Raw genomic sequence first — 24988 nt, 5'->3', positions numbered from 1 at the left:
AAAAATTTGAGCTCTATAGTAACTTGACTGAAATGAGTTCCTTGACGAAGATAAATTTTAAATAAAACTGTTATAGTAATGATCTCCTCCTAATGGGGGCTGAAGGGGGAGATTGTTAGAAAAATGGGTTCAACCCTATATAATTAGTTTTGGACCAAGTAAAAGCTATGGGCCTTGGTATTTCTTTTAACATAAAGCCCTAGCTACTTAATAAAAAAAAAGTGGATGTTGTTTTAAGGTGGTGTCGCAAACCAAGAAGAGAAAGAAGAAAAGCCAGAAAAATATAACCAAAAAAGAAAAAAGAGAGTTGGTTGAACGGAAGTCAATCCGTGATCCAATTGAGCTAAAACTTTGCCAGCATATTTATGATTCAGAGTTTTACATTTTGAACGGTGAAGATTGGGTTTGAAGCTCTTTAGGAACAAATCAAGTGTGTATTTGTTGAGAAACTTATTTGGTGAAATTTCTTCAATTATCTCTCTAGTAGTTAATTAACTCTAGTTTTAGCTAGAGAAGAACTTTGTATATCCATTATTTAATAATGAAGATTTTTTTGGTGGTCCGTGGTTTTTTCCTCTACACTGAAAGATTTTTTATATAAATCTTGATGTATTTTATTTTTTTTACGTTGTTGATTGTTGTCTATTATTGTAAATTTATTACAATATATTACTTTTACGTTATTATATTTATTGCTTCAAACCCAACAGTGTTCTTATTTATTTATTCCAGAGTCCTGAAACTACTTAAGAATAGAAAAAGATTGATCATTTTTTTTCTTGTATGGTGCAATGCTGAATTGAATTACCTACAGCTGACAGCCTTAATGCCACACCAAGTTTTGGCCAACACAGCAAGTTTTTACATGTCACTTTTATTATTCTTTATAAAATGCATAAAAATTTTAATTCAAGTTTAATACATGTTATTGTTGTATCAAAGCATTTAATTTAGTTTTTTTTTTTTTTTTGGTTTCAAGGAGGGGCAAAATCCTATTACAAAGGAAGAAAGGAAAAGCTTGATTCGAAATTAAACCTTTAGGTCTTTCTAAAGATTTTTGTAACTACTAGACGACAAAACGAAAGAAATTTAATTGATATTATTTAATTTAGTAATTGATATTATTTATTCATCGCTCAAAAAGTAATGTTCGAATCCACAAGTGAATGTATGATGTTACACTTAAATACTCTTAAAATTTCTATAAGCAAGATTGGATTAGAATCTCTATTTTGTTGATATAAAAAATATGAATAATGAATACAACTACATATAGTTCGATGCCAATATACAAAGTGCTGAGCCTTTTCTCCCCAGTGTTAAATTCCCACTTGATGCACAGCTCTGACCACTAATTAGATAACATCATTAACCAGACGCCTATGCCTGTTATAATGTTTCTCCATCACAACTTTTGAAGCTCCTTCAATAGTTTTACGCCAAGTCTGCATAAAAAAAAAAAAAAAATTGATTCTACCTGGGGACAGAACCAATATAAAGGAAGAACAAGAGAAAACAGAAATACCAATCCAACAATCTTCCTTTTCTTCCCCCCCAAAAAAAAGGAAAAAAGGAAGCTTCAACAATGAATGGAAAAAAAAAAAAGCCATAAAGAAAATGTTGAAAAAGTTTGGTATCTATACAAGTTAGATTGATATGAAAACAAGGATAAATTATGAACCGCATTGTTCTTATCTTATCTTAGACAATTAAAAAGTAGTATTAATGAGTCACTATAATTCATATATGTGGAGAAAAGTGGTACTAATGATTATACCGGTGAAGTCAATTATTTCAATTTGATTATTACCACAACAATAATAGATTACTATTATCTATTTACAAAATTGGAGATAAAAGTTTTCGGTTTCCATCATTTTCTCGTCCCTCCTCTATGGAAATGATGGCCATCATCATATCTAAGTCCTATTCGGTAGCTTTAAGAGTAGCTGTTAGGTTATCCATATTTAAAGTATTATTATATTATAATTAATTTTATCATTTATTTATTTTATTAAATAATATTATATATCATATCGATTAAATTTTAAGTTTTTTTTTATAATTTTATATTTAAATTGAATTTTTTTAATTACAGTTAATTAATTTTAAATTAAATATTTAATATGATATATGATTTATGTGATAATTACATTTATGAATAGTTAATTTGGTTTTATCTCTCAAAATTAGAAAATATTATAATTTTTTATGATTTTATATTCATTTTTATATTTATTAAAAAATAATTTTAGATTAAATGTTCATAGTATTTAATCATTTATGTATTACCTCTGCAATATGAGAATGATATTTATTTAAAAAAATTTAAAAACCCACATAATTTGAGTGCTCAAATTAGTTTGTAGATATTGTTATGTTATTTTTAATTTTTTCAATAAATTAATATATTGTATAATTTAAAAACAGTTGAATTCTTAAAAGTTCAAATTTCTTTTCTTTTTTTTTTTTTTAAATTTCGCATATGAAGAGTAGTACAAGAATAGTTAAATCTTGAACTCTTACCTTCTCAATGATGCCCAAGAGGGACCTTTTCTTGATTTCCCTAGCAATCCCGAGTTGCCTAATCAATGTGGACCTCCGCGTCGCCTCCGGAGGAAGAAGCCATTTCCTCTCCACTAAGCTGCTGCTGCTGCTGCTTCCATTGCCAGAAGGACTCTCACACTGACTATAACCACCCGATTCCCTTCTCCTCGCCCAGCCATTTCTTTTCTTCCGTTTCACCACCACCCTTAACTCCTTCCTAGCTGCACCACCCGTTTTTTCATCATCATCTTCCAGTTGAGCAAACTTCCTCAGCAGCTCATCAGATGATTTTTTAGTCACATGTTGAACTTGAACACTACTAGGATTAGCATTAGCAACAATTTCCATTGTCAAAGAAAGAAGGAGATTTTTTATTTAGATCAGAAAGAGGGAGAGAAATGTGAGCAATGAAGGAGAATATAAATGGTGGGTGGGCAAACATTGTGTGGGAAAATGGAAATGGACCGTTGGGATAAGTGAATAATTTGAATAATTAAGAAGGGTGGCAAAAATATAGCCGTTAGGTTGGGTGGGGGTGGAATAATGAATAATGAATAATGAACGAATAATGTGTAGCGATTGGGTTTGGGTTTGGTATTGGCATGTGACTTTCAATGAAGACAAACAAAATGTATAAGATTATTACATATTACTAAAATAATTCCACTTCGGTCGGATCTCTGTGTAAAATGCGCTCTCCCCATGTTGTTTTCCTGACAAAACATTGTGGGGTGACACAGAAAAATTGGATTTGATAGAAAGGGAATTGAGAGCAAGATTCAACGGGGTTTCGCATGAATAGTTAACTCGGATTTAGTTGATTTGATTCATTTAATAATATAATAATCTTTTAAACTTCAATAAATTTAAATTTAAATTTAAATATCAGAATTTATAATCTGTCTTTTTTATTCTACTTTTTACTCTACGTGATCTTTCTTATAAAAAAAACTGATTATTTATAGATATTTGCTAAAGTTAATTAAAATATTATTTTAAACAATAATTTTCATTTAACAAATTATTCTCATTAAATTGAAAAAAAAAGGAAATATTTATAATTTATTATCTTTATTTTATGAATATTATGTCAAAAGCACGTTATTTATAATATAAATTATTTAATACACTGTTAGTGAATTTATTTTTTTAATTTTATAAATGAGATTAAATTTTTTTTTTGTATATATGATAATTTCTCTTGCTTATAAACACTCCGATATTATTTCTCATTTTACTTTAGTAAAAATTCAAGGTTAAAATAGATAATAAAATTATATAATAAGATAAATACAAAAATTTTTTTTAAGGAAAACAATTTAATCATGTTCCTTGAAACAAATAATTCAAAAGAATCTAAACTACTCAGTAAAACGGATAACTTGTTAATGATTTGGTCTTGAAATGATGGAGAACATATTTGTTTCATCAACTGTAAGTGAGAATAAACAAAGATTCAGGTTGAATTAGAACTGGGGATGTTTGAATAAAATGAGAAAGTTGAGTTGTCTTAGTAACAGTCTTATTTTTTACTAAATCACCACCTTCTAATAAAGACCATATTAGAAGCCCTTATCCATTGTTTACAGCTTCATTTGGATAGACTCTCGTCCCAAAACGACATGATGATGCGATGAGAAAGGAATGAAACCTACATGAACATACTCTTGAGCTTTCCTCTCCTCTTTACATGGATACCCTCCATTAAATCACATATTTCTTGTTCTAGGGCAGTTACAGATTTTTTTTGTGTTCAAACTACTTTAGGATGTGGATTTAAGCAAAGAGTTTGAACATAATTCTTTTCAATATTGTCTCTTATTTTCATACCTCATCGGTTATTACCTTTCTTAAGAGAATGGATGTCCAAAGCTCATCTCATTTCTCTTTTTTGTATTTTAAGTTTAAAAATAACAAATCTATAACAACTCGGACTTAGCCTAGTAGTTGTTATCCTTGTTGAAAAGAACTAAAACAAACAAAAACAAACAAACAAACTCGTATTAGCTGTCAAGTCAAACCCTATAACTCTTCTTTTCTTAAGACTTGATATTAACATAGGACATTAGATTGCAATGTTCAAACATATCAAATGACAATAAAGTAACAATATTAAGAACATAAAATGATGTCAGCATGTTGAACTACCTTGTTAATCATGGAGTCATCCTATCCGTATGTCCTCTCCATCAAAATTTATGTTTAAAGAGAGGACACGTGAAGGAAGATCACACATAAAACACCATATTCTGTTTTACTCATTAGTTTTATGCTTTAATTAACAAAGGGAAGAACAACCATTGTTTCTTTGTTTGATGCAGGTTCCACTGATTTTATCCCATACAAATTGTAATCAATCATAAATAATTCTTAAGTTAGAAAAAGGTCTGCAATGCTAAGTGGTATTTAAACTCCATACCATGCTATGAGCTGAATTGAGTCCCATAAGTTAGAGCATGGCATTCAAGGTTTCTTATGTTGAGCTGCAAATAGAAAATTTGAAAATTAGCATCGATGGTGCATGTTACCAGAGAAAGCTTATCATCATGTATTTGAAAGAAATAAGACATAAGCCTGTGTCTTTAAACCTGCAAAAAAATCTACTAACTTTTACTTCTCTGGGTGTAACCAATCAAGTCTATGAGAAAAACTTTACTACATTGTATCATTTCCATTTACTGACCATTTAACAAAGGAAGTAACAAATAAAACCAGCTTTCCAGTTAAAAAAGACAAGCTTCCAGTTAAAAATAAATACCCAAGGAGGAAGCACCTCTAAAATTACAGTGAAAACAGGTTATTATATCTATACTTTTGTCTATTGACAACTCTGGTAACCAAACAAATGGAGCAAAAATAACACATCAAACTGACAGAAAAAAAGTAGCAAAAGTCATGGAAGCTTATTATCTGTTCTTCCCTTTGAACAATCCCACTGTCACTTTCCTTTCTTCTAGGAGGAGGAAGGAAGGGGGGGAGGGAGAGAGAGAGAGGTGGCTATTCAACTTAGTGTTAAGCTCAAGTCATGTTAATAGAGATGCCTGTGAGTCCTGCATTGAATCCAATGACTCATGATTAATACGTTTTTCTTCTTATTTGTTAAGAACTATGGAGGAGTGATTTGAAAGCCAAAACTCCATGAAGAGGTTTTTAGTTGCACATCTATAACACTTTACTAACAAAACTTAAATTAGTTACAACCTCCAACTCAGAGGAAACTTGTGCTAATGTACTTAAACAGAATAATAAAAACAACCCAAATGGAAAGCATGCAACCAGAGAGTAAGTCCAATGGTATTTGACCAACACTTCTCCCTCTCTTAACATTTTCCCTTTTTTTTTCTCTTTTATGGACTCTGACAAAGAGTACTAGAAGTATAACTGTAACTTTTTATCCACATATATTGGGTAGATGACTAGAATATTTCTTGTCTTTTGAACAAGCTAACAAAAGCAAAAGTGCCTGATTATTTATCATTTATTTAGTAGAGAAGGATGACTTTGGATAAAGGACAGCAAGAACAAGATTATACTCTATTTTTTACCATTTTAGAGTAATATTACACTATATAATAGATAGAAGACATTGTTCACCATGTAGGAATGACATAAACCCTTATTTCCACCATGGTAGCTTAGGCCTTAGGTAATGCATAACACAGGCATGCATATCTGCAGACTAATACAAATATGGTAACTTTATTTCCTAGTTTCAACATCTAGGAAGGAGACAAGTGCTCACCACAACAGCAACTCCTTTCGCAGAATCTAGGAATGCAAATAAGTCTTACCAATTTCCTTTCCAATCCTGCATCAGTAAGTTGAGTTTTACTGGCCAGGTAATGAAATAAGTATGCTGCTTTTGCTTTTGCTTGAAATGTAATTTTCAATTGGTACATGCAAGTTTTGTAGTAATCACCTTTTAACAAGCAAGTTTCACATTTTCCTGATTACCAACAAAGTAGACATGAGGACAGCTATCGATTAGGAAGGGATCCCGATCACTGAAAGGATAAGATCCTGTCAGATAAAAAAAGCAGTAAACAATTGACATAACCTCATGAGGACATAAATCTACCAGTTTCTTGATTTCTTGAGAGAATACGTTGTATCACTACAGGTTAGCAGTGTGTTGGGCAGTAACACAACCAGAAAATATATTACGGGTGTCAAGCAAAATTAATTACTAAGAAAAAAAATAATTAGTAAAACAGGTTTTTAATCAGTTATACTTTAAACTAACTTAGCACCAAAAACAATTATTTAATTCATTTTGATCTCAAGATCTGAAACATATTAATGCTGTATCTGAGACAATTTTTTATTATAGAATCAGGGACCTTCTTCCATAAAGTAAGTCCTTTTTACTTTTCTTTTTGAAGAGTGTATAAGTCCCTTTTCCTTTTCTTTTTGAAGAGTGTATAAATCCTTTTTCCTTTTCTTTTTGAAGAGTGAATGACTCACTAATGTGCTGAGCCTCTCACAAAGATGCAAATTGCACTATTTTAAGAACGAAAATATATGAAAATATAAAAGTTTTACCAACAGGTTATGTCTACTGGAATAAAATGAGAAGGAATAGGGCTCATGAGCCAAATTAAATCCAAATATCCAAGTTAAGAAAAGGTCCAATGATTTGTTATCAAGCTAATTTTCTTCCTACCATTCTCAATACGCAAACCCATTATTCTGATGCATAAATATAGAAATCTGATGAAAGGCAACTAGCAGACGTGATTCCTTGTAATCCTTTTAAAAAATTCAACAAAAAGCCATAACAGTGAACACGAGACAAAACAAGGTACAGCTTATAAGGATTACTTAGGCATACTTAAAACATCTCATGTCCTGGAGGATCATGGTTAAGATATATACTGAGATTGAGAAAGAGAGCTCTGCTTGTTAACACTTGAAGACTGAAAATCATATCATGAATAAGCAGAATATTTGCAGCTCTTACAGATCAATCCTTTCATCACAAACGTGTCACTTCATTTTCTCACAGTCAAAGTGACTACACCTTTATTTTATACATGATTGGTGACTTGTTCTATTAATTTCTCTTGTTTAGCACAAACAAAGCAAAAATCAATCCACAAAGCCATCCGTAATTTTCTTAATAAATTAAACAGTAGTATTAATATAAGATGAGGAATGACTATTGCCAACAGACAAGTGACTTCTTTACCGAGTTCTAATGCAACTTTAGAAGTCTAAGAATGTAAAACTTGGGGGGAGGGGGGGGATCAGATCATACTTGATTTGAGCGCCTGCTTAATCTGAGGTGGTAAGCCAGCTTCCAGAACATCTTCAACAAAGAAGTCTCCTGCACTGGTTTCCTTTCCATGCAATGCAACAACGACACCTACGAAATGTATTATTTAAGCTCAAAGTCAACATGCTTCACAAGAATAATGTTAGAATCCATAAATTCAATTAATTGAAGACTATTTTATGAATAAACACTAGGTAGTTGGAAATCACTCAATCAAATGCATTTTCTAGATGGTAGAAGCTTTTATTTAAAATGAAGAAGAAAGTTAAAAAATGCTGAACGAGTAAAACTGAATGCCTTCAAGCGGAAAAAGGATGAGCCAAATTGTTCAAGCTCTCAACTTGCTAAAATACAGAAGCTGAAAAAAATACGAGTGCTATTAATAGTTACATAGTTAAACGGCAACTTGTAAACAAGGTTTTGAAGAAATTAATTGCGATAAATGCGCTCATTTCTAATGGATGGAAAAAAACCAAGTCAATTGCGAATAGAAATTTCTAAAATATAGTCAACTGATTGCAATACAGAACTGTTACATAAACCGAAGGTGAAAGCATAATGCCGTGAAGCTTAACTCTTCCACTTTCATCTTCCAAAACCCAATAATCATCTTGATGCTTAAAATTATGAGGTTTTACAAGAAGGGTAACAGATCTCTGTAAATTATAGAAAGAACTTTTTAAGTCAAATAAAATTGAATTTCCCATCTAAAGTTCAACATACAATACAAAATAAAACCAATGAAATGAATTGCATCCATTAACAATCACAATACCTCCTTGGAGTATTCATCAAGAATGCAAGGTTTGAGTTTCATGTGCTTGTAAAGGATCCCAACAATGATGCATTCTTTGCCTTCTTCTAGCCCTAAAACTGTACAAACCACATGCCAAAAAAAAAAAACTTTTAAACTACTCCATGGAAACTAAAACCTGATTAAACTACTAATTTATTCAAAACACGATTATCTTTTATCTGCAAACATTGCAAGGACTGGCTTGGTTCTTGGTACTTCAAAATTCTATGTGAAAAATGAAACCAATGGAAGCAACAGAATCCCAAATACACAAATGATTTTAATAACAAACTCACCAGAGAAATATAAGCAAATAAAATCTAGAGCATTATCAACATTCAATTTTCTCAAAGAACAAATTTCACCTGGAAAAAGCTTTTGAATGAGAAATCCACCCTTAAAAAAAATTGAAATATGCTATTATCAGACTAGCCCCCCAATGAGTACGAGTATCAATAGTTACTCCTAGCCACAATGCTAGTATTTCAAACATAACCTTCCATGCTAATCACCCTAAACCTCCAAAAAGAATCCAAATTATCATAAAGCAAGCTCACAACCAATTAAAAGCCAAAACCAATACCCTAAAACCCTAAGACACTGCAAATTTCACGTTTCTTTAACGTCAACAGCAGGCAACAAAACAGCCAGAAATGACCAAGACGAAGAACAAAAACAATTGAACAAACACTTCCAACCAATGACCTCGTCAATGCTGCCTACTTCAAAACCAAAATGCATAAAGAAGAAAACAGTGACCATAATTAATTAGACCCCAAAAAACCCAATTTTTAACCCCAGAATTAAATTTAAAAAAAAAAAAAAAACGAAAAGAGAGGTTACCAGGGAGATGGGATTTCCAGTTGGGAACAAGGAAATAAAGCAAAGTTCTCATCATGTAGAGACAAGCAAAGTAAATTTGACTGTACTGTTGGCCTCGTGAACTTCCTTCTGAATCTCCAAATTCTCATCCTACAAACACCCCCCCCCCCCCCCCAAAAAAAAGGATTAATTTTCTTCAAAATGTAACGAGATTTAAGGATATTACAGGAAAAAAGGAGCTAAAACGGATTGAATGGTGGAAAATAGGTAAAAAAAAAGAAAGGAAATAACTTACTAGTGAGAGGTAAGTAGATTGTTTTCTCGGCAGCAGCTGTTGCAAGTCCACTTCCATGGCGGGGAAAATAAAGATAGCGTCATCAGTCATGAAGACTGAAATTTCTTTGCTTCCCACCAAGACATTTTATAGATCCCCCATAGTAAAAACCTTAATTTTATTTAAAATTATGGCATTTCAAGTGGGGATGTAGCTCAAACGGTAGAGCGCTCGCTTTGCATGCGAGAGGTACGGGGTTCGATACCCCGAATCTCCATTTTGAACCTTTCTTCTTTTTTTTTACATTGCCAGTTTAATTTTTGCAACAGATTAACTTATTTCTTTTATATATATATATATATATATATATATATATATTTTTTTTTTTTTAACAGAAAACATGCTTTCCGTTTTTTATTTTGAAGCATAAAAAAAGTTCAGTTTCCCCAACGGTCATCAGAGGCACCAAATTTTGACGTAAAAATCACTTTCACACAACTAGAAAGTCTAAAACTTCACTCTTCACTTCACAATAAATAAATAAATAAGAAAAAAAAAAGAAACCCTAAGAAAAAAATCCCATTTCATCTATGGCTTCTCTGCAAGGATCGTTTTCTGCAATTTCCGCAATTTGCTCGACCTTCTCTTCCTCGTCGTCATCGTCTTTGACGGGAGTTTCTTTCGTTAGATTGCCGGAGTATGAACGGAGGAATTCCGGCAACCGGAGAAACCGTCGTAGAATGGCCTGTAGAGCAATGGTTCAGCAAGCGGTACAGGGAGGAGCTCCGGCTACTTATGCTAGAGAGATGGAACGACTTTCTGCTAAGGAATCTCTGCTTCTTGCTGTGAGTTTCTCTTTTTTATTCGACATTTTCTCTAATTTAATTATTGAATTTTAATGGTCATAGAAAGTGCCCAAAAAAAGGAGTGATTTGGAAATTTTGAGGTGATTTTAAGTTTCAGGCCAAATTTTGATTGGAAGAAACAAATTACAAGTAATTGCCTTAACATCACACTTGGCATTTTTTCCAATTAGTCAAAGCTTTTTCAGTTTAGGTGTTCAGATTCTGCCTGGGAATTGCCTTTTCTTGCTATGTGCCAAACATTGGTAAACATTTTCATCTTCTCTATTTTCTGGAGCTGTAAAAATGTTAATCTTGGCTTTCATGTGATTAGGATAATTATTTGGCTTAGTCCTTTTGTTGAATGAGTATAATAGTTACTAGAAGGGATAACACGAATCAGCAGGATAGTTTTGAAGTTATATATGAGGAAAATTGTAACTGTTAGTCAAACCTTTTTAATTTAGTTTCATTTTCATCTATGACATTTCAATTTAACTATTGTAACATAATATGTCGGGGCTTTATTAGAAGTGTATCAATGGCATCCTTTCTTCAATTAGGCTCTAAGGTTTTGATGGAAATGGTCAATGAAGCAACATGTTGTGTTCCATGTCAATGTGGCTAGTACGAGTTAGAAAAAGAATAGGGTAAATTACACCCATCATCCATGATGTTTCCATAATATTTCATCTTCATTTATTACTTTTCAACAACCTGGATCTTTTAGTCCATTATCCATGATGTTCCAGTAAATAGAAAAACCTGTCCAGCTTGAAGTCGTGATATTGTGGTATGAGTAAGGCAATTAAATTTATAAGTTTGGAAAGGTATTTCTTGAAAATTTGAAAGGCATTTGAGTCTAGTGAAAGAAACTGAGAACAATGAGTTGGTTGAAAAAGAAAAAGAGAAAAAACAAAGTAAAATTGGGACTGTATTAGTGCCAGCAGTGAAGTACTGCAGTCAGTTGGCTGATTCCAGCGACTGGTATGGTGGATAATAAGGAGAAGTAGAGGGACTTAGATTAGTGAAAGTGCAGAGAAAGAGAAAAGAAATGCAAAAAAAAAAAAAAAGTGCAGAAAAAAGGAAAGAAAAAGAAAGGAAGAAAAAGAAGGATAAATGAAGGATAAATAATGTGGCTGAATGGTGCTTATGTGGCTGCAACATCAATGCTTATTTGGGCATTTATATAAAAAGTTCCATCCTTTTTCCAACAACAATCAAATAATGGACAATGTCAAAGCTCTTATGAGAAGTCATGATGCGTTATGTTAAAATTGACAAGAATATAATTTCATAAGAGGTCACGGATCATGGGTGCAATGTACCTATTTTTCACTTCCAATTCTTGTCACATGGGATGCTGCTTGTTGTTTATGTGACTATTTGTATAAACTTTCTGAAGTTTGACCAATTAAAGGATGAAATTGACACACATATGAAATACCATGGAGTATTATGTTAAAATTGACCATCATGGATGATAGGTTTAATTCGTTCTATCCTATCTATATCTTTAATTTTCTCAATTTGTCTATCTGCATATTGTCTATCAGTTATCATTCACTCAGAATATAACACACATAATAAATTTTCTCCTGTTTGTGAATCAAACATATTTTCCTGTAGTTGTTAGTTTTTATTCAATCGTAATTGATTATTCAAACTTCAAGCCAGTACTACTAGCTTGAGAAAAAGAACTTTTCAGCTTATGAAGCTAGATATTTTAAATGTATTTTTGTCAGTTAAAGATTGACAAATCTTATCCATTGATTTGGCCTTTCATCTTTACTTTGTTAAATGTTCTTTCAGTTTAAGGATGCTGGGGGTTTTGAGGCTTTAGTCACGGGAAAGATAACAGATATGCAAAGAATTGATGTGAATGAGAGGATAACTGGTCTTGAGAGGCTCAATCCAACACCAAGGCCCACAACGTAGGTGCTTAGATAAAGAATGAGTTTTTTCATGTTCATCTTTTGCATAAGACTTTTTTTTGTAAATATAACTTTCCAGGTCCCCCTTTTTGGAAGGTCGATGGAACTTTGAGTGGTTTGGATCTGGAAGCCCTGAACTTTTTGCTGCTAGAGTCATATTGGAGTGAGTGTTCTTTGATAGCTGATGATCTCCAATTTTTCTGAATGAAAGGCAGCTGATATTCTGGGTGACCCCTTTGTACTTTGCAGGAGATTCCCTTCAACATTTGCAAATTTTTCAAAAATGGATTTGCTTCTTAAGGATGGATATGCAAAAGTTACAGCACACTTGAAACTGCTTAACTCGGTAAATATTTTCTCAGCAACTATACTTTCCTACAGTAATGAATGTCGCATGTCAAAAGCATAAGTATGGTCTTCTATGAAGCACTCTGCCTTGAACTTTATATTGATGTTCAGCTATCATCTTTCTTTATTTAATCATACATAGTACTATATTATTGCTTGCATGTATAAGTTAAATGTGAATTAAGTCAAATTACTTTATTAATTCTAGTAAAAACATGTTTTAGCCAACCACGTACTATGAGGCTCCAATTCTTATTTGTTTTCTGTACAACAACACCTACCATGTGCTCCTAGTTCTTGATAGAACTTGAGTATTGAGTAAAACAACAAAAATCTTTCGGAATTCATTGTGCAATGGAAGTGGTGTTGCCCAGCATTGCTTTAAAGTGATATAGTAAATCCATGTGGAGAAATTATGCTATATCCTGGACACTATTGCCAATTAAATAGTTTTTTTTCTTGACTATTATGGAAGTGAATAAAGATTATGTTTGTCAAATTAACCAACTGAAGGACATCATCCCTAGTTTTTAACTGATAGATGAACATTTTAAACCTTCATTGATTTCATCATTGGAGTAATGAGATGAAGTCATTTGAGGCAGCACTATTTTCCTGCCACTTAAAAGTACTTGTATTAATCAAATTGACTTGAGCTTCTCTACTAGTAACATTGGCTGTCACTCAACTTTGTTGTTTATGGTTGAAATGTTGCTGTTTAGAAAGGTGGAGTGGGTCTTTATTTGTGTGAGATTTGGAACCATTGGTATTGGGGCCACTAATTAAAGGCTATTGGAATAACAATATATGCCGGCATATTCCTCTTTAAAATTTTTCTCTTTTATTTCTGCTACAGTCAAATTTGAATAACTGGTGAGGATATTAGAATCATTGCCTCTATTTCTTTGTTTTCTGTGATCATCTCAACCTTGGTGCAATGTAAGATTGTTCAAGTAAAGATTTGTAGATCATGTGTCAAAGATGTGGAAAGGAGGGTAAGCTTCAACATTCCCTGGACATTATGTGAACCTTTGCGCTGGCTGCCCAATGGAAGTATTCCCTCTGCTAGTTTCTCATTTGTATTCTTTCATGGGCTTGTATTGCTTGCAACTTTACAATTCTTTAATTAAAAAGTGGAACAAGTGTTTTTTAGCATTTTGGTTTTCTGTTTTTAAAGTGCTGGCTGAATTTTGATTGCTAGCTTTAATTAAACAACTATCGCAATGATTAGAGTTAATTAGAATAGCCGCTTTTTTCAACTTTTATTAACTCCATTTTATCTGAGTGCTACAAAAAGTTCTCCTTATTGCACAATTTTCAAGTGATTTAAGATTATCTCTGGTGGAATGCAGATAGAAAGCAACTTTATTCTTTCCACCAGGGTATCTGTTGAGGGACCACAACGAATGAAAGAAGAATATGTTGAGGGGATACTTGAATCACCAACTGTTGTCGAAGAAACAATACCACAACAGTTAAAAGGTGCATATAGTCAGGCTCTTACTACCGTTCAGCAGCTTCCAGTTCCTATAAGGGATGCAGTGGCCAGTGGACTGAGAGTTCCTCTGAGTAAGCATTCCAGTCTTTTTCAATTTTTCCTTAAGATGATTTAGTTGAGAATAATATGGACTGTTAATGTACATAATTGCACAAGAAAAGCTTAAATGATCGCAAAAAACCTAGTTGAAATCTAATCTGGGTCATAATTATGAGAAATAATTGCTTGCGTATGTTTTTCTGAATGAAAATTGTAGCCCCAAGCCCATATGATCTTCATGGATGCTAGGTATTACTGTCACTTTTGGCACCAATGAAATGTCTCCTTTTGCAGACTTTCACAGTAATAGTTCCAAAGACTTGCACTGAAGCATCTGAAAAGTATTGGAAATGACAGTTTTTTTTTTTTTCCATTTTCTTGTGGCTTAGCTCTTAATATTTAAATTGTAGATGGAAAGTTAATGTGCTGTGATTAAATAGCCTTTGAAGGCGCTCACTAGAGTTGTTATTGCTATGATGTACTTTTTTCTTTTTTGGTGGAGAAAGTTGATTATTTGGAAATGGGATTCTTTCTTTTGAGACCAAAGAACATGAGAATTTAAAAATGCTAAACTGCATCTCAATATGGCCAGTGCGCTTCTTATTAGAGGTTGGTCATGGATGTACGACCTGCCTTTTTCTAAAACTCTAACAAGGTTATGGAAAGATGGTTTGGCTCTCTTTCTGCTGCAGCATAAGAAGGCCAGATATGCTGATGATGCATACATGTTTATTTGGATTTATGTGGATATTCAATAAATAGTGAATCCAGTTGGTTAATTCGGTCCATGTAGTGGAGAAACATGACCAGCTAATTGTGATGGCTACTGGTCATTTAATAACCTTCTGTTAGATTAAAACAAAGAAAGCAAGCTAAAAGACTGGTTATGTCATGAATCATGAGTTATCATCCCTCTTCTTTTCTTTTGTCTTTTTCTTTTTTAAGTTTCCTTGGATAATATAGAGTTACCACCCCTCATTTGACCTCATTCGGGGAACCTTCGGATATTGCCCAGTCCGGTAGTTGAACTTTTGGCTGGTTGATGTGGGTAGGAAATGTTGTTTCGGGCAAGTTCATCCATTTCTTAAGTGGAATATGTTCTTGGAGTTTACTTGTAGCGCATTCAGTTGTTTGAGGACATCAAAAGGTGGGAAAACACAACTGAGTTAGAGATGTTCGAGTAATTGTTTTTCTGAATCTCAATATCTAGCTTGTTTCTCATCTCTTTTCTTTCCATTTCAGTAACATGTTTCTTTCTGGTTTCTGTTGTAAAATTAATGTAACACAAATTTCATAAGGTGATTTTTAAATGCTTTTTCCTTTGAGGGACACTAGTTTTCAGATTTTGCAATTTACAAAGTCAAATAAAGGATGTTGTAAACTCCCCCCCTCCCCTTCTCCAAAGCATAGCATCCTGTTCGTTTGTATACTTCAACAAATAGGCTACACCTACTACTCATTAATAAAATTGTTACTTATGAGCAAAGACGGGTATCAATGCATGTGCAATGGAATCATTGCCTAAATTGATGGTAAAGAATCAGTTCCATGAAAGAATGCTGTTCCATTTTGTCATCGCACTTGACTTTGGAAGCAGTTTTGCCAGTTGCTCTTGCCCCATCATGGATGATTAATATGTTAAGGGTGAAATAGAATAGGGAAGGAAGCAATAAAAAGTTCATGATTAAGGATAAATTATATAGCTTTTCTGTTTGATATTCAAATCTTTTATGAATCTGAGCTGAAGTTTCTTTGTATTCCAAGGTGGGACATTCCAGAGACTGTTCATGATATCTTATCTTGATGAAGAGATCCTTGTAAGTTTATATCTGTCCTTTTTCTTAGTTTCTTTTGAATTTAAAATTATCTTTTCACTTTTTGGCCTTCAGATTGTTTTCTACATAATTCATTGTACGGTTGACTATAACATAATGAGTTCACCATGTAGATATAATTAGCAATTGATGCACTGACCAAAGGTTTGCAATGATAATTTCATGCCTTGAAAAAAATGGAATTATACCATTGATATCTTTTATTTTGACGAACCAATGAATCAAGTATATTGGGGTATTTGAAAAGAAAATGGATCTTTTGTTGTAACCCAACTGTAGCATATCCCTACTTGCGTCACCTTTTGTATTTTAGTTTTGTCAGTTGCCATCTGTTGTTATGACTTATTCTTCATCATCTTCATTCACCTCTCAACCGACCTTGGGCTCCTTTTGTAAAATTTCATATGAACTATACTATTCCACTGAATATATTTGTAGAATTGTAGTCACTGTTCTTGTTCATACCATCACAAAAGTTCTCAATCTGTTGGACATAATTGTGATTGGTATGCTGATAATTTTACAATGTCAACTTAAAATTAGCTTGCTAAACTTCCCATTCTTGTCATGTGAGCTTAGATACTAGACTAAGAAGGTTGTAATTTGCCCCAAAGAACCTTCAGTTTCTGTTTCTTGTTGTAAGGTAGAAGCAATTCTTAAGATTTGAAGTTTGCTATAGATTTATAGTATTAATTGACTATTAGGCCTCTGCTGTTAATAACTTTAGTATATGATAAATTAATGATAAGATTGTTGAATTAACAATAACAATGAAAGTCAATGATGCTTTCTGCTTTCCTTAATATCAAATCTGTAATACAGAATGGCACAGGTGCCAATTTAACACAAGTAGCTGGTGCCTAAGTTTGCGAATGAATTTCAGACACACATAAAAATGATCTATGGATCCCGAAAGGTTTTAGGCCCTAGAATGCAATAGGGTTTTGAGGTAACTAGGTGAATTCCAGTAGAGGGTTTTGAATTCTTATGTTGGTTGATGCAGATAATAAGGGATACTGCTGGAATACCCGAAGTTCTTACCAGGTTGGATACACCCTCTTCTAGCATGGTGGAAACTAACACCGACTATGTGAGTTAGGGAGTCATATACATGTGTTGGAACTGTGTCTTTTGTTTTTATTTCTAATAAAGTTTTTGTTGCAATAAAATTACAAGTGAAGATTAAGCGTTGTAATTCAATCTAATGTAGTCATCTCTTTTTTAATTTGTTCAAAATTCCATTATCGTATAGGTAAATTTAAAGTCAAATATTGTACCAAATTCTTGAATACTACAAGGAAATTCATACATACACCTTATAATTCACATGATTTTTTTTTAATTTATTGTTATTATTCATTCTTTGAATTGGAAATTTTTAATTTTATATGTAAGTATCAAAATAAACTAATTCTAATAAGAAAATTTTAATAAGTAAATACTTTTTATTATATTTGCCCACAATAATTTCAGGCTCAATATTTTTCAAGTCATGTGGGCGTATTTCGTCGATCCAATTCACACTTGATTTTTATCATGCGTAATGTCTCTTTTTAGATTCAAGAAAAAATATCCTGGGAGCAAATTTCAGTACTTAATTAAGCAAATTTTTTACTATAATATAAATAACACTGTATAAATTAGTTAGAGGTTGATGCAAAGAACATGTTTACATTTTTTTTTTTAAATTATGATGCTAACTTGATTAATAGTAATAAGCTAATTCAATTTATTTATATAATTATTCTTAAAAAATTATATTTTAATTTTTTTGAAATTTAAATTTCTTATATCAAAAGAAATTTAAATTTTATCACATGTAATATTTTTCTATATCAGTTTCGACCTCATTTATATAAAAAAAAAAATAATGTATAAATTAATTAAAGTACAAAGTATGAACATTTTTTAACAAAAAAAAAAAAAACACAGCGTGCTTGCTTGACTAATAGTAATAAGTTAATGTTTTGTTGTTATGTTGAATTAAGTCTCGCTGCTTCTCAATTCTTTATGGTTCCAAATTTTCCTGGTTGCCAAACAGGACTTACATAGATTCTTGGGCTTTGTTTTCCTGTCGGAATTGTCCTAAGTTAACTTTAGGTTAGTTTAATGGTCATAATCATGTCATATTAAGATTAAAGCATATAATAAATAAATAGATTAATATAATAAAATTAATTATTGTGTTAAACTTTTTAACACAAATATAATACGATTATTATAGATCCAAGTACAAGAGAAGTAACTGAGGGAATTGCTGCCTCTTTCGGGTAAATGTGTCCATAATTAGTGGGATACTTGGTACGAATAAAATACTAACCAAACGACATGGCGGCGCACATTTTCATCAAGTTGCTTTTTTATATTTATAAAATTATTTTCATGGTTTAAATTTTAATAAATTTGGTCTCCCTTTTATTTTTCTTTATAAGAAAGTAGTAATAAAAATTCAAAATCATCTAACCTTTCTTTTTTTTTTTTGAGAAAATCTAATCCTATATCTTAATCCTTTTAACTTTGTAGTATTTGACGAAACCAATTACCCTCTCCACAAATATATTAGCAATTTAAACCTCCTTTGAGAGTGATGTTTCCAGCTAGGTCATCTAGCTGCTTCAATTCTCCCATCACCGTTGGCTACGTGGAAAATGGAAAATCTATATTTTATGTATCATTTGAATAGTTCATAAAATTATTATTTCATTATTATTTGTTTTAAACGTTTAATTTCCAAACAACATGATAACATATAAAAAAAAAATTTTATCGAATATTGAAATGAACCATTAGTGATTCGAGATTAAAAAAATACATAAACATAAAAAAAAAAAAATTGTTTGGTTAAAAAACAAAAATAAAAAAGATAATTTGTAACAATAAAAGAATAATCATAAATTTTATTTATATTGATATGGTTTTTCATCTGGCCATTAACAGAATTCTCTATTTATTATTGAAAAAGAAGAGAAGCCAAATGTGATTTTGAAACTTAGCTATTGATTAAACATGGCAAGTGGCATACTTGACTTGAGTAATTAGGATTTTTTTTTTTTTTGTTCTAAGATCTAAAACAAGTGGCTCAAATACAAAGTACATGATCATATGGTAGAATTTTAATATTCTAACAATCAGTTAAAATTCGAAATTGAAGTAAAATCATTGTATCTGTAATCAAAAATATATTCTCATTTTCACCACAATTTGTACTTGTAGTCCACCGTTGATTTTTTCCGTCGGCACGGAAATCAGTAAAGATTTGAGATGTCATAAATCTGACTTTTTTGTCCTTTTAAAGCTAAAAAATATGCTAACCTTCTTGATATCAACACAATGATTTAGTATATATGTCATTTACCGACTACCCCAATTGTTATTTGTTTAAAATATAAATCGAAGAAAAAGAGAAAAAAAAATAATAATGTCTTTTATTTTTTGATTTAATAAAAAATTTTAAAAAAGATATTAAAATTTGTATTCGAACCAAGTCAATTATTTTTTTATATAATAAAACGTTATCAGTTTTTGAATCAAAATAATAATAATAATAATAATAATTGTTAATATATAACAACTTGAGCTCGATAAGGTTTGGGTAAAAATCATAAATTTTGATTTATGATAATATTTATTTTAAAAAAAGAAGAAACAATTAGGATTATTGTAATTTGCAAAGAAATTATGCTGCTCCATAGTTTCAGAGATAAGCCGGTGGTTTAGACCTCAAAATTTTCATCTGCTTAGCTTTCCAATTTTCTATTAGGCAAATTAGTCGGTTCTATGCACCGTCCAAAGTAAATTAATATTGCAATTTGCTAATAAAGTTTACCAAAAATGTTGACTTAATTTTAAGGTGCCTAAAGTCAAATATCAATGCTACCTTTGGCTCCAAATCTCCAATGTCGGGTTTCCTTTAGCAGCTTAGGTAAAGCTATGCATTACAACTGAAATTTGCACATATTATTATTATTATTTTTTTTACAAAAAAGATTGTTGCGAACCTCATTAAAATAAAAAAAAATGTTGTAGATATTAAAATTTAAATTCTAAATCTGTTAAAAACCAAAGTTTAAAGATAATTACATAAAGTAATTGAAAGTTATATCCTTAATTTGAGTGTTTCCATATTGATCTATTTTCCGTGGTGATTTCTACTTTAAGAAATATTCCTGTCTGTGTTGAAAAGGTAAATACAAGATTAGAAACCATATATATTCCTTCTGTTTCCAGCACTTTAATTAAATTTAACAATATTCTCTGGATAATCTGTCTGACAAAATGAAAAAAAAAAAAAAAAAATTAAGATCTGCCTTCTTAGCGAGCCTACTTACTGAACAGTACCAACTGTTTGATTCTTGTAATCTTATTATAAAAGAAAAGATTCATGGAATTTTGTCTTCTTTTCACCTGGCTAGCTACCTAGAATTCACCCATTTTCCTCTCTAACAAGGTAAATTAAAGGCTTAAATACAGAAAACACTTTAACAAAAATTAAATAATTATCCAAGTCTTTATCATTTTACTGTAATCGATTAAATTTTTAAATATTTATTTTTAACTAATTGAATCTTTAAATAATTATTTTCATCTAATTAAACTCTTAAATATTTATTTTCAACCAATTAAACTTTTAATTGGATAAAAATGAATGTTGGCCTTTAGTTAATTTTTGTTTAATAAAAACTTAATCGATGAAATTAGACGTTTGAGGACTTTTCTATACTTATCCCTAAATTATAAATAGACCTATGTTAGGAGTTAATTAAGTTGATATTGAACATTTTATCTATTCATGATTTTCATGTAAAAAAATTAACTAGAAATTTTCATTTACTATTAAAGAGATTTTATTTGCATTTCATCTTAATTTCAACTTGGAAAAGACAAAAATTGGAAAAATCAAGCTTATATTAGAATTATTTTTTATAAAAGGAATTTATATATTAAAATGGTTAGAAAAGGTGGGATTACATCCATTAACCATTATATAAGTTGCCATATTAAGTTAAAAAAAATTTTAAAAAAATCTCATCATCAATTCAAAAGCAAGGTTTTCTCAAATTTGTGATGCTTGTGAGATATGCATCAACTTCTTGCTAACATCATAAGATTAATGGGGAGGCGACTTGAAGGGATAAAATCATTTGTTAAAATAATTATAAATTAAAGAGAGTCTTACAAGAAAAGTAAGACATTTATCAAATCAAATAACATGATATAGTTTTGCACTTTCATGTTTGGTCTGCCAAACTGCTATTTGGGAAGAAGAAAACACCCATTTTAGATAAGACAAAAAACCCATTGCACATTCCAAATGAAAAGAAACAAACTCCTTCTTAATTAAATTTAAATGAATTTAATTTAGAAAAGAAAAAGACATAACACAAATTATAAATGGAAGATGTTTTCAGTTGCTTCTATTACATCCAAATGGAAAATTTAAGAAAGAACAAATTTCTTAGCAAAAGTAGAAATCTCAAAGTCACATGAAATTAAGTTAATTTCTTATATATTTACGGTGGAGATAATCAGATTAGAGAGAGACAAACGGATTCATAAAATTCAGTTAAAACTATATGTAAAATCCCACTCCAAAACATCTTCAACGATCAAACATTCAATTTTAAAATTAAAGAAGGAAAAAATTAAAACCCCAATTTAAAGAATCAATTTATGCAAGTTCAGCTTCTTCAAATCCATGCATGTGAGAAGCATCCAAAGGAAGCAAAGGAAATTCACCAAGTTCCTGAATAAATCCATCCAAATCTCCAAAACCACTTAAGAAACCACCTGAATTCTCACCAATACTATTCCACATACCTTCTTCCTCCTTGATCCTTTCTCTTGTTTCCCAGCCTGCAAGAAACCCAGTTCTCAGCTCCATTTTCTTGGCCACAGCTGCTGCTGCCACTGGTTTGTCGCAAAAACGAGTGATCCTTGGCTCTTGAATATGATCTCTTCTAGCAATTCTTGGTTTCTTTTTGCAACCCTTTTCTTGAGATGGTTTTCCAGTGAGTCTTTGCACCAGTTCTCTGAAGTTTGCTACGTCAGTCTTGATGATCTCTGGAGCAAATATGTGAATTATGCGTATCTTTGGCTTTGCCTTTGATATTGTTCGTGAATCCTTGCGAATGGATAGTGCTGACGGTGGCGTTGAAGAAGGCATTCTGGATTGATTCCTGATCGTGAATTTCTCCATGGAGAAACGTTTGAGACAAAGAAATAGAAAAAGGTGGGGGGATTTGGTAAATTTGTTTAGAGAAATGAAAGGGAAGGCTTATAAAGCAGTGAAAGTGATACGAAACATAATTGTTTAAAGGTGAAAACTTAAAAAAAAAAAAAAAAATGAAAAACCAAGTTGTCTGTTGGGACTAAGGACCGGATGGAGTCCTATCTGACAAAATGGAAAATATTACTAAGAAAAAGAATGGTATAATTTTGTTACTCATGTCATTCTTTTTATTCAAATCATAGCACATAATTACATTATTAAAAAATTAATAATTTATTATACATCACATGTATGATCAGTTTGTTGAAATAATTTGATTACTTGATATAATTTGAATAAAAGAGATATATATATTGATATAGAATAATCATTTTGTACAATATTTTTGGAGAAGTTTTTGTTTTGAAAAATCATTTTTGGAGAAAGTTAAATGGTATTAGCTTATTACAAATCATTATATGTTTTATGTGTATCAAAATATGCATTTTTCTCACATAGAGAAGATTGAACATTTTTTTTTTTTACAAAAAAAAAAAAAAAAACATATTGTTTCTTATGTCCTATATTTGCAACAATCAAACCATCCTCTCTATTTTGAGAACATTTATATATGTATATTGGCTTGATTTAATATATATGTACAAAGGGTTGTTTCTTCTACTTGTTAGATTAATATTCATGATTCAAAGTAGATTAATCAACGGGAATTAATTCTTTTTTTTTTTGTCATTCAAAGGGGGGCAGAGCCTACATTAAGGGAGAAGAGGAAGGTTGGGGTTCGAACCCTGGCCTTGATGTTTTCTTTAAAATTGGTGACATCTAAATGTAAACAATTATATATGACTCATTTACAAGAACCATATAAGTAATATATAGAAAATTCTTCAAATATCAAGGAGATTTGATTTATGGAACCATTTAAAAAAATCATGTATGAATTGTTTATTGAGTTTAATTCAAGTGATAAAGGTGAAATATGTGAAGATAAAAATCCTAAGTTTGAGCTATAATTCACTCTTTATATATATATATATATATATATATAAATAAAGTATATGATACATTTTTCACTTGCTAAACGAAGATGTTCAAGTAAAATCCCAAAACCTAGCTACATCAATAGAAATTAAAAACCTTTGAATTTTGATTCCCTAAAAAGAGGAAAACTACATAGAATAAAAACACTCGTTGTAAGAGATAATATTAATTTGCATGTTTGTAAATAAATCTATTTAAGAGTTAGTCTATTCATCTAAATCCGAAAATTCGTTCAAATTTTGAAAGGATTTTAATAAAAAAATTTGATCATTAAATTATAGGAAGAATATCTTACTTTTTGCCAAGTGACGATTCCACAACGTACTACTTACACACGAATCCACCTAGTTGGAATAAAAACCAATGTCATGACTTGCATAGACGACAGCCGTACATATACTAAAAACATTACACACACTAATTAAATTATCAATTTTGAAAATGCCACTACTCCCTTTGCTTTTTTTTTTTTTCTTTTATAATCTTTCTTTGTGCCTTCCAATATTTCTAATTTTGTATTTCCTCTACTTAATCTTTTTGATTCTTCAATTTTGATCACAACTAATTCGATTCTATTGTCCTCTGATTTTGTGAGGAAATTAATTAAACTTTAAATTAGCCAAGACCAAAATTTAGGAGGAAATTATTCCTCAAAATTAGCAATTAGTTGAATTAAAAAAATCAGTCCAAAAATCAAAACAAAGCCCACAATGAATTAGGTATTGTTGGTAGTTTGGACAAATAACTAACAATAATATCAATTATATTTAGGGAAAAAATTTGGGTACAATGCTTCCACCTATATCAAGTTGACTACAAACTTTAGTAATGTTTAAAAATCATATATATATATATATTATTACAATATACATAGTTACCAAATAATATTTATTGATGTAGACGTTTACCTGAACAACTTCTTTTTTTGACATGTAAGATTAATTTTTAAAACTTCTCATTATAATAACACATAAAATATTTATAAAACATATATTTCAAAATTTAGTAAATTATCTAAAATTTTTAAAATTTAATCAAAAACCAATTTAAATTCCAATGAAATTCTTTTCTTTTATACATCACATCATCTCATCTTAATTTAAAACTAATTTTAAAATAATTTATCTTTAAAACAATGATAAAATAACAAAAGCAAACCATATCCATATCCACAGTGAAAACTTGAGGAAAAGCCCACCGACCACTACTCAAATCCTTGATATACGTTTGATCCTCAATGTAAAATTGCCTGCGAACATCACTACCTTGATAATGTGTTACTTTATAATTCAGCCATTACATTAATTTTTTTTTTACTTTCCTACCTAAAATGAATAGGTAGAAAAAATGGAGAAAAACATTGAATATTAGTAAATGATTACTTCATTATACTGCTCAACATTTCTCTCTAAATTCAATCAATTATTAGAAAAGCCAGTTGAGTAACCAACTATTTTTTAATGCTTAGGATTATAACTCAAAAGTAGAGCTCTTTACAATTAAGATAGGAT

The 24988-nt window shown here is 30.9% G+C and overlaps 4 protein-coding genes and 1 non-coding gene across 11 annotated transcripts; 2 read left to right on the top strand and 3 right to left on the bottom strand.

Annotated features, from left to right (window-relative positions):
- Nucleotides 1–1192: 1192 nt before the first annotated feature.
- LOC111297777 (uncharacterized) lies at nucleotides 1193–3037 on the bottom strand. The gene is made up of 2 exons (XM_022892403.2): nucleotides 2527–3037; nucleotides 1193–1445 (listed from the first exon to the last, which is right to left on the bottom strand). Exons 1-2 carry the CDS (start codon nucleotides 2893–2895, stop codon nucleotides 1356–1358), a joined length of 459 nt encoding a protein of 152 aa, XP_022748138.2. The 5' UTR covers nucleotides 2896–3037; the 3' UTR covers nucleotides 1193–1355.
- Nucleotides 3038–4660: 1623 nt separating this feature from the next.
- Nucleotides 4661–9962, bottom strand: LOC111297932 (DNA polymerase delta small subunit-like). 7 transcript variants are annotated; one of them, XM_089741243.1, is made up of 7 exons: nucleotides 9736–9962; nucleotides 9462–9590; nucleotides 8598–8689; nucleotides 7805–7912; nucleotides 6467–6567; nucleotides 6290–6355; nucleotides 4661–5030 (listed from the first exon to the last, which is right to left on the bottom strand). In XM_089741243.1, the coding sequence occupies exons 2-5, from the start codon at nucleotides 9514–9516 to the stop codon at nucleotides 6532–6534; spliced, it is 291 nt and encodes a 96-aa protein (XP_089597369.1). In that variant the 5' UTR covers nucleotides 9517–9590; nucleotides 9736–9962; the 3' UTR covers nucleotides 4661–5030; nucleotides 6290–6355; nucleotides 6467–6531. The 7 variants fall into 7 exon arrangements, with proteins under 7 accessions (XP_089597369.1, XP_089597370.1, XP_089597367.1 ...); XM_089741244.1 differs by having other exon boundaries at nucleotides 6467–6551; nucleotides 8598–8695; nucleotides 9736–9929; XM_089741241.1 differs by having other exon boundaries at nucleotides 8598–8695; nucleotides 9736–9922.
- Nucleotides 9919–9991, top strand: TRNAA-UGC (transfer RNA alanine (anticodon UGC)). Its single transcript has one exon. It is a non-coding gene; the product is annotated as a tRNA-Ala (tRNA).
- Nucleotides 9992–10119: 128 nt separating this feature from the next.
- On the top strand, nucleotides 10120–17536 carry LOC111297102 (putative plastid-lipid-associated protein 13, chloroplastic). Its single transcript, XM_022891721.2, has 7 exons — nucleotides 10120–10559; nucleotides 12369–12490; nucleotides 12570–12653; nucleotides 12740–12836; nucleotides 14191–14407; nucleotides 16140–16192; nucleotides 17214–17536. The coding sequence occupies exons 1-7, from the start codon at nucleotides 10305–10307 to the stop codon at nucleotides 17307–17309; spliced, it is 924 nt and encodes a 307-aa protein (XP_022747456.2). The 5' UTR covers nucleotides 10120–10304; the 3' UTR covers nucleotides 17310–17536.
- A 3975-nt stretch (nucleotides 17537–21511) lies between these two features.
- LOC111297891 (VQ motif-containing protein 17-like) lies at nucleotides 21512–22517 on the bottom strand. Its single transcript, XM_022892478.2, has one exon. The coding sequence runs from the start codon at nucleotides 22404–22406 to the stop codon at nucleotides 21879–21881; it is 528 nt and encodes a 175-aa protein (XP_022748213.2). The 5' UTR covers nucleotides 22407–22517; the 3' UTR covers nucleotides 21512–21878.
- Nucleotides 22518–24988: the final 2471 nt, after the last annotated feature.

Source organism: Durio zibethinus, chromosome 12 (genome assembly GCF_047325235.1).
Source record: "Durio zibethinus cultivar Kanyao isolate XHJ-2024 chromosome 12, ASM4732523v1, whole genome shotgun sequence".
Classification (NCBI taxonomy): domain Eukaryota; kingdom Viridiplantae; phylum Streptophyta; class Magnoliopsida; order Malvales; family Malvaceae; genus Durio; species Durio zibethinus.
Note: the sequence above shows the minus strand (reverse complement) of the source record. Positions and strands in the feature narration are given on the sequence as shown.

Bases quoted from the DNA above. Each gene is read 5' to 3' on its own strand.
- LOC111297932 (XM_089741242.1), bottom strand. From the start codon at position 9,516: ATGATGAGAACTTTGCTTTATTTCCTTGTTCCCAACTGGAAATCCCAT. The intron at 8,696-9,461 runs GTAACCTCTCTT...TGGTTTGTACAG, and splicing joins CTGGAAATCCCATCTCCCTG to TTTTAGGGCTAGAAGAAGGC. The intron at 7,913-8,597 runs GTATTGTGATTG...TACATTTCGTAG, and splicing joins TTGATGAATACTCCAAGGAG to GTGTCGTTGTTGCATTGCAT.
- LOC111297102 (XM_022891721.2), top strand. From the start codon at position 10,305: ATGGCTTCTCTGCAAGGATCGTTTTCTGCAATTTCCGCAATTTGCTCG. The intron at 12,654-12,739 runs GTGAGTGTTCTT...TGTACTTTGCAG, and splicing joins GCTGCTAGAGTCATATTGGA to GAGATTCCCTTCAACATTTG. The intron at 14,408-16,139 runs GTAAGCATTCCA...TTGTATTCCAAG, and splicing joins TGGACTGAGAGTTCCTCTGA to GTGGGACATTCCAGAGACTG.
- LOC111297891 (XM_022892478.2), bottom strand. From the start codon at position 22,406: ATGGAGAAATTCACGATCAGGAATCAATCCAGAATGCCTTCTTCAACG.
- LOC111297777 (XM_022892403.2), bottom strand. From the start codon at position 2,895: ATGGAAATTGTTGCTAATGCTAATCCTAGTAGTGTTCAAGTTCAACAT. The intron at 1,446-2,526 runs GTAAGAGTTCAA...TTTTTTATGCAG, and splicing joins TCTTGGGCATCATTGAGAAG to ACTTGGCGTAAAACTATTGA.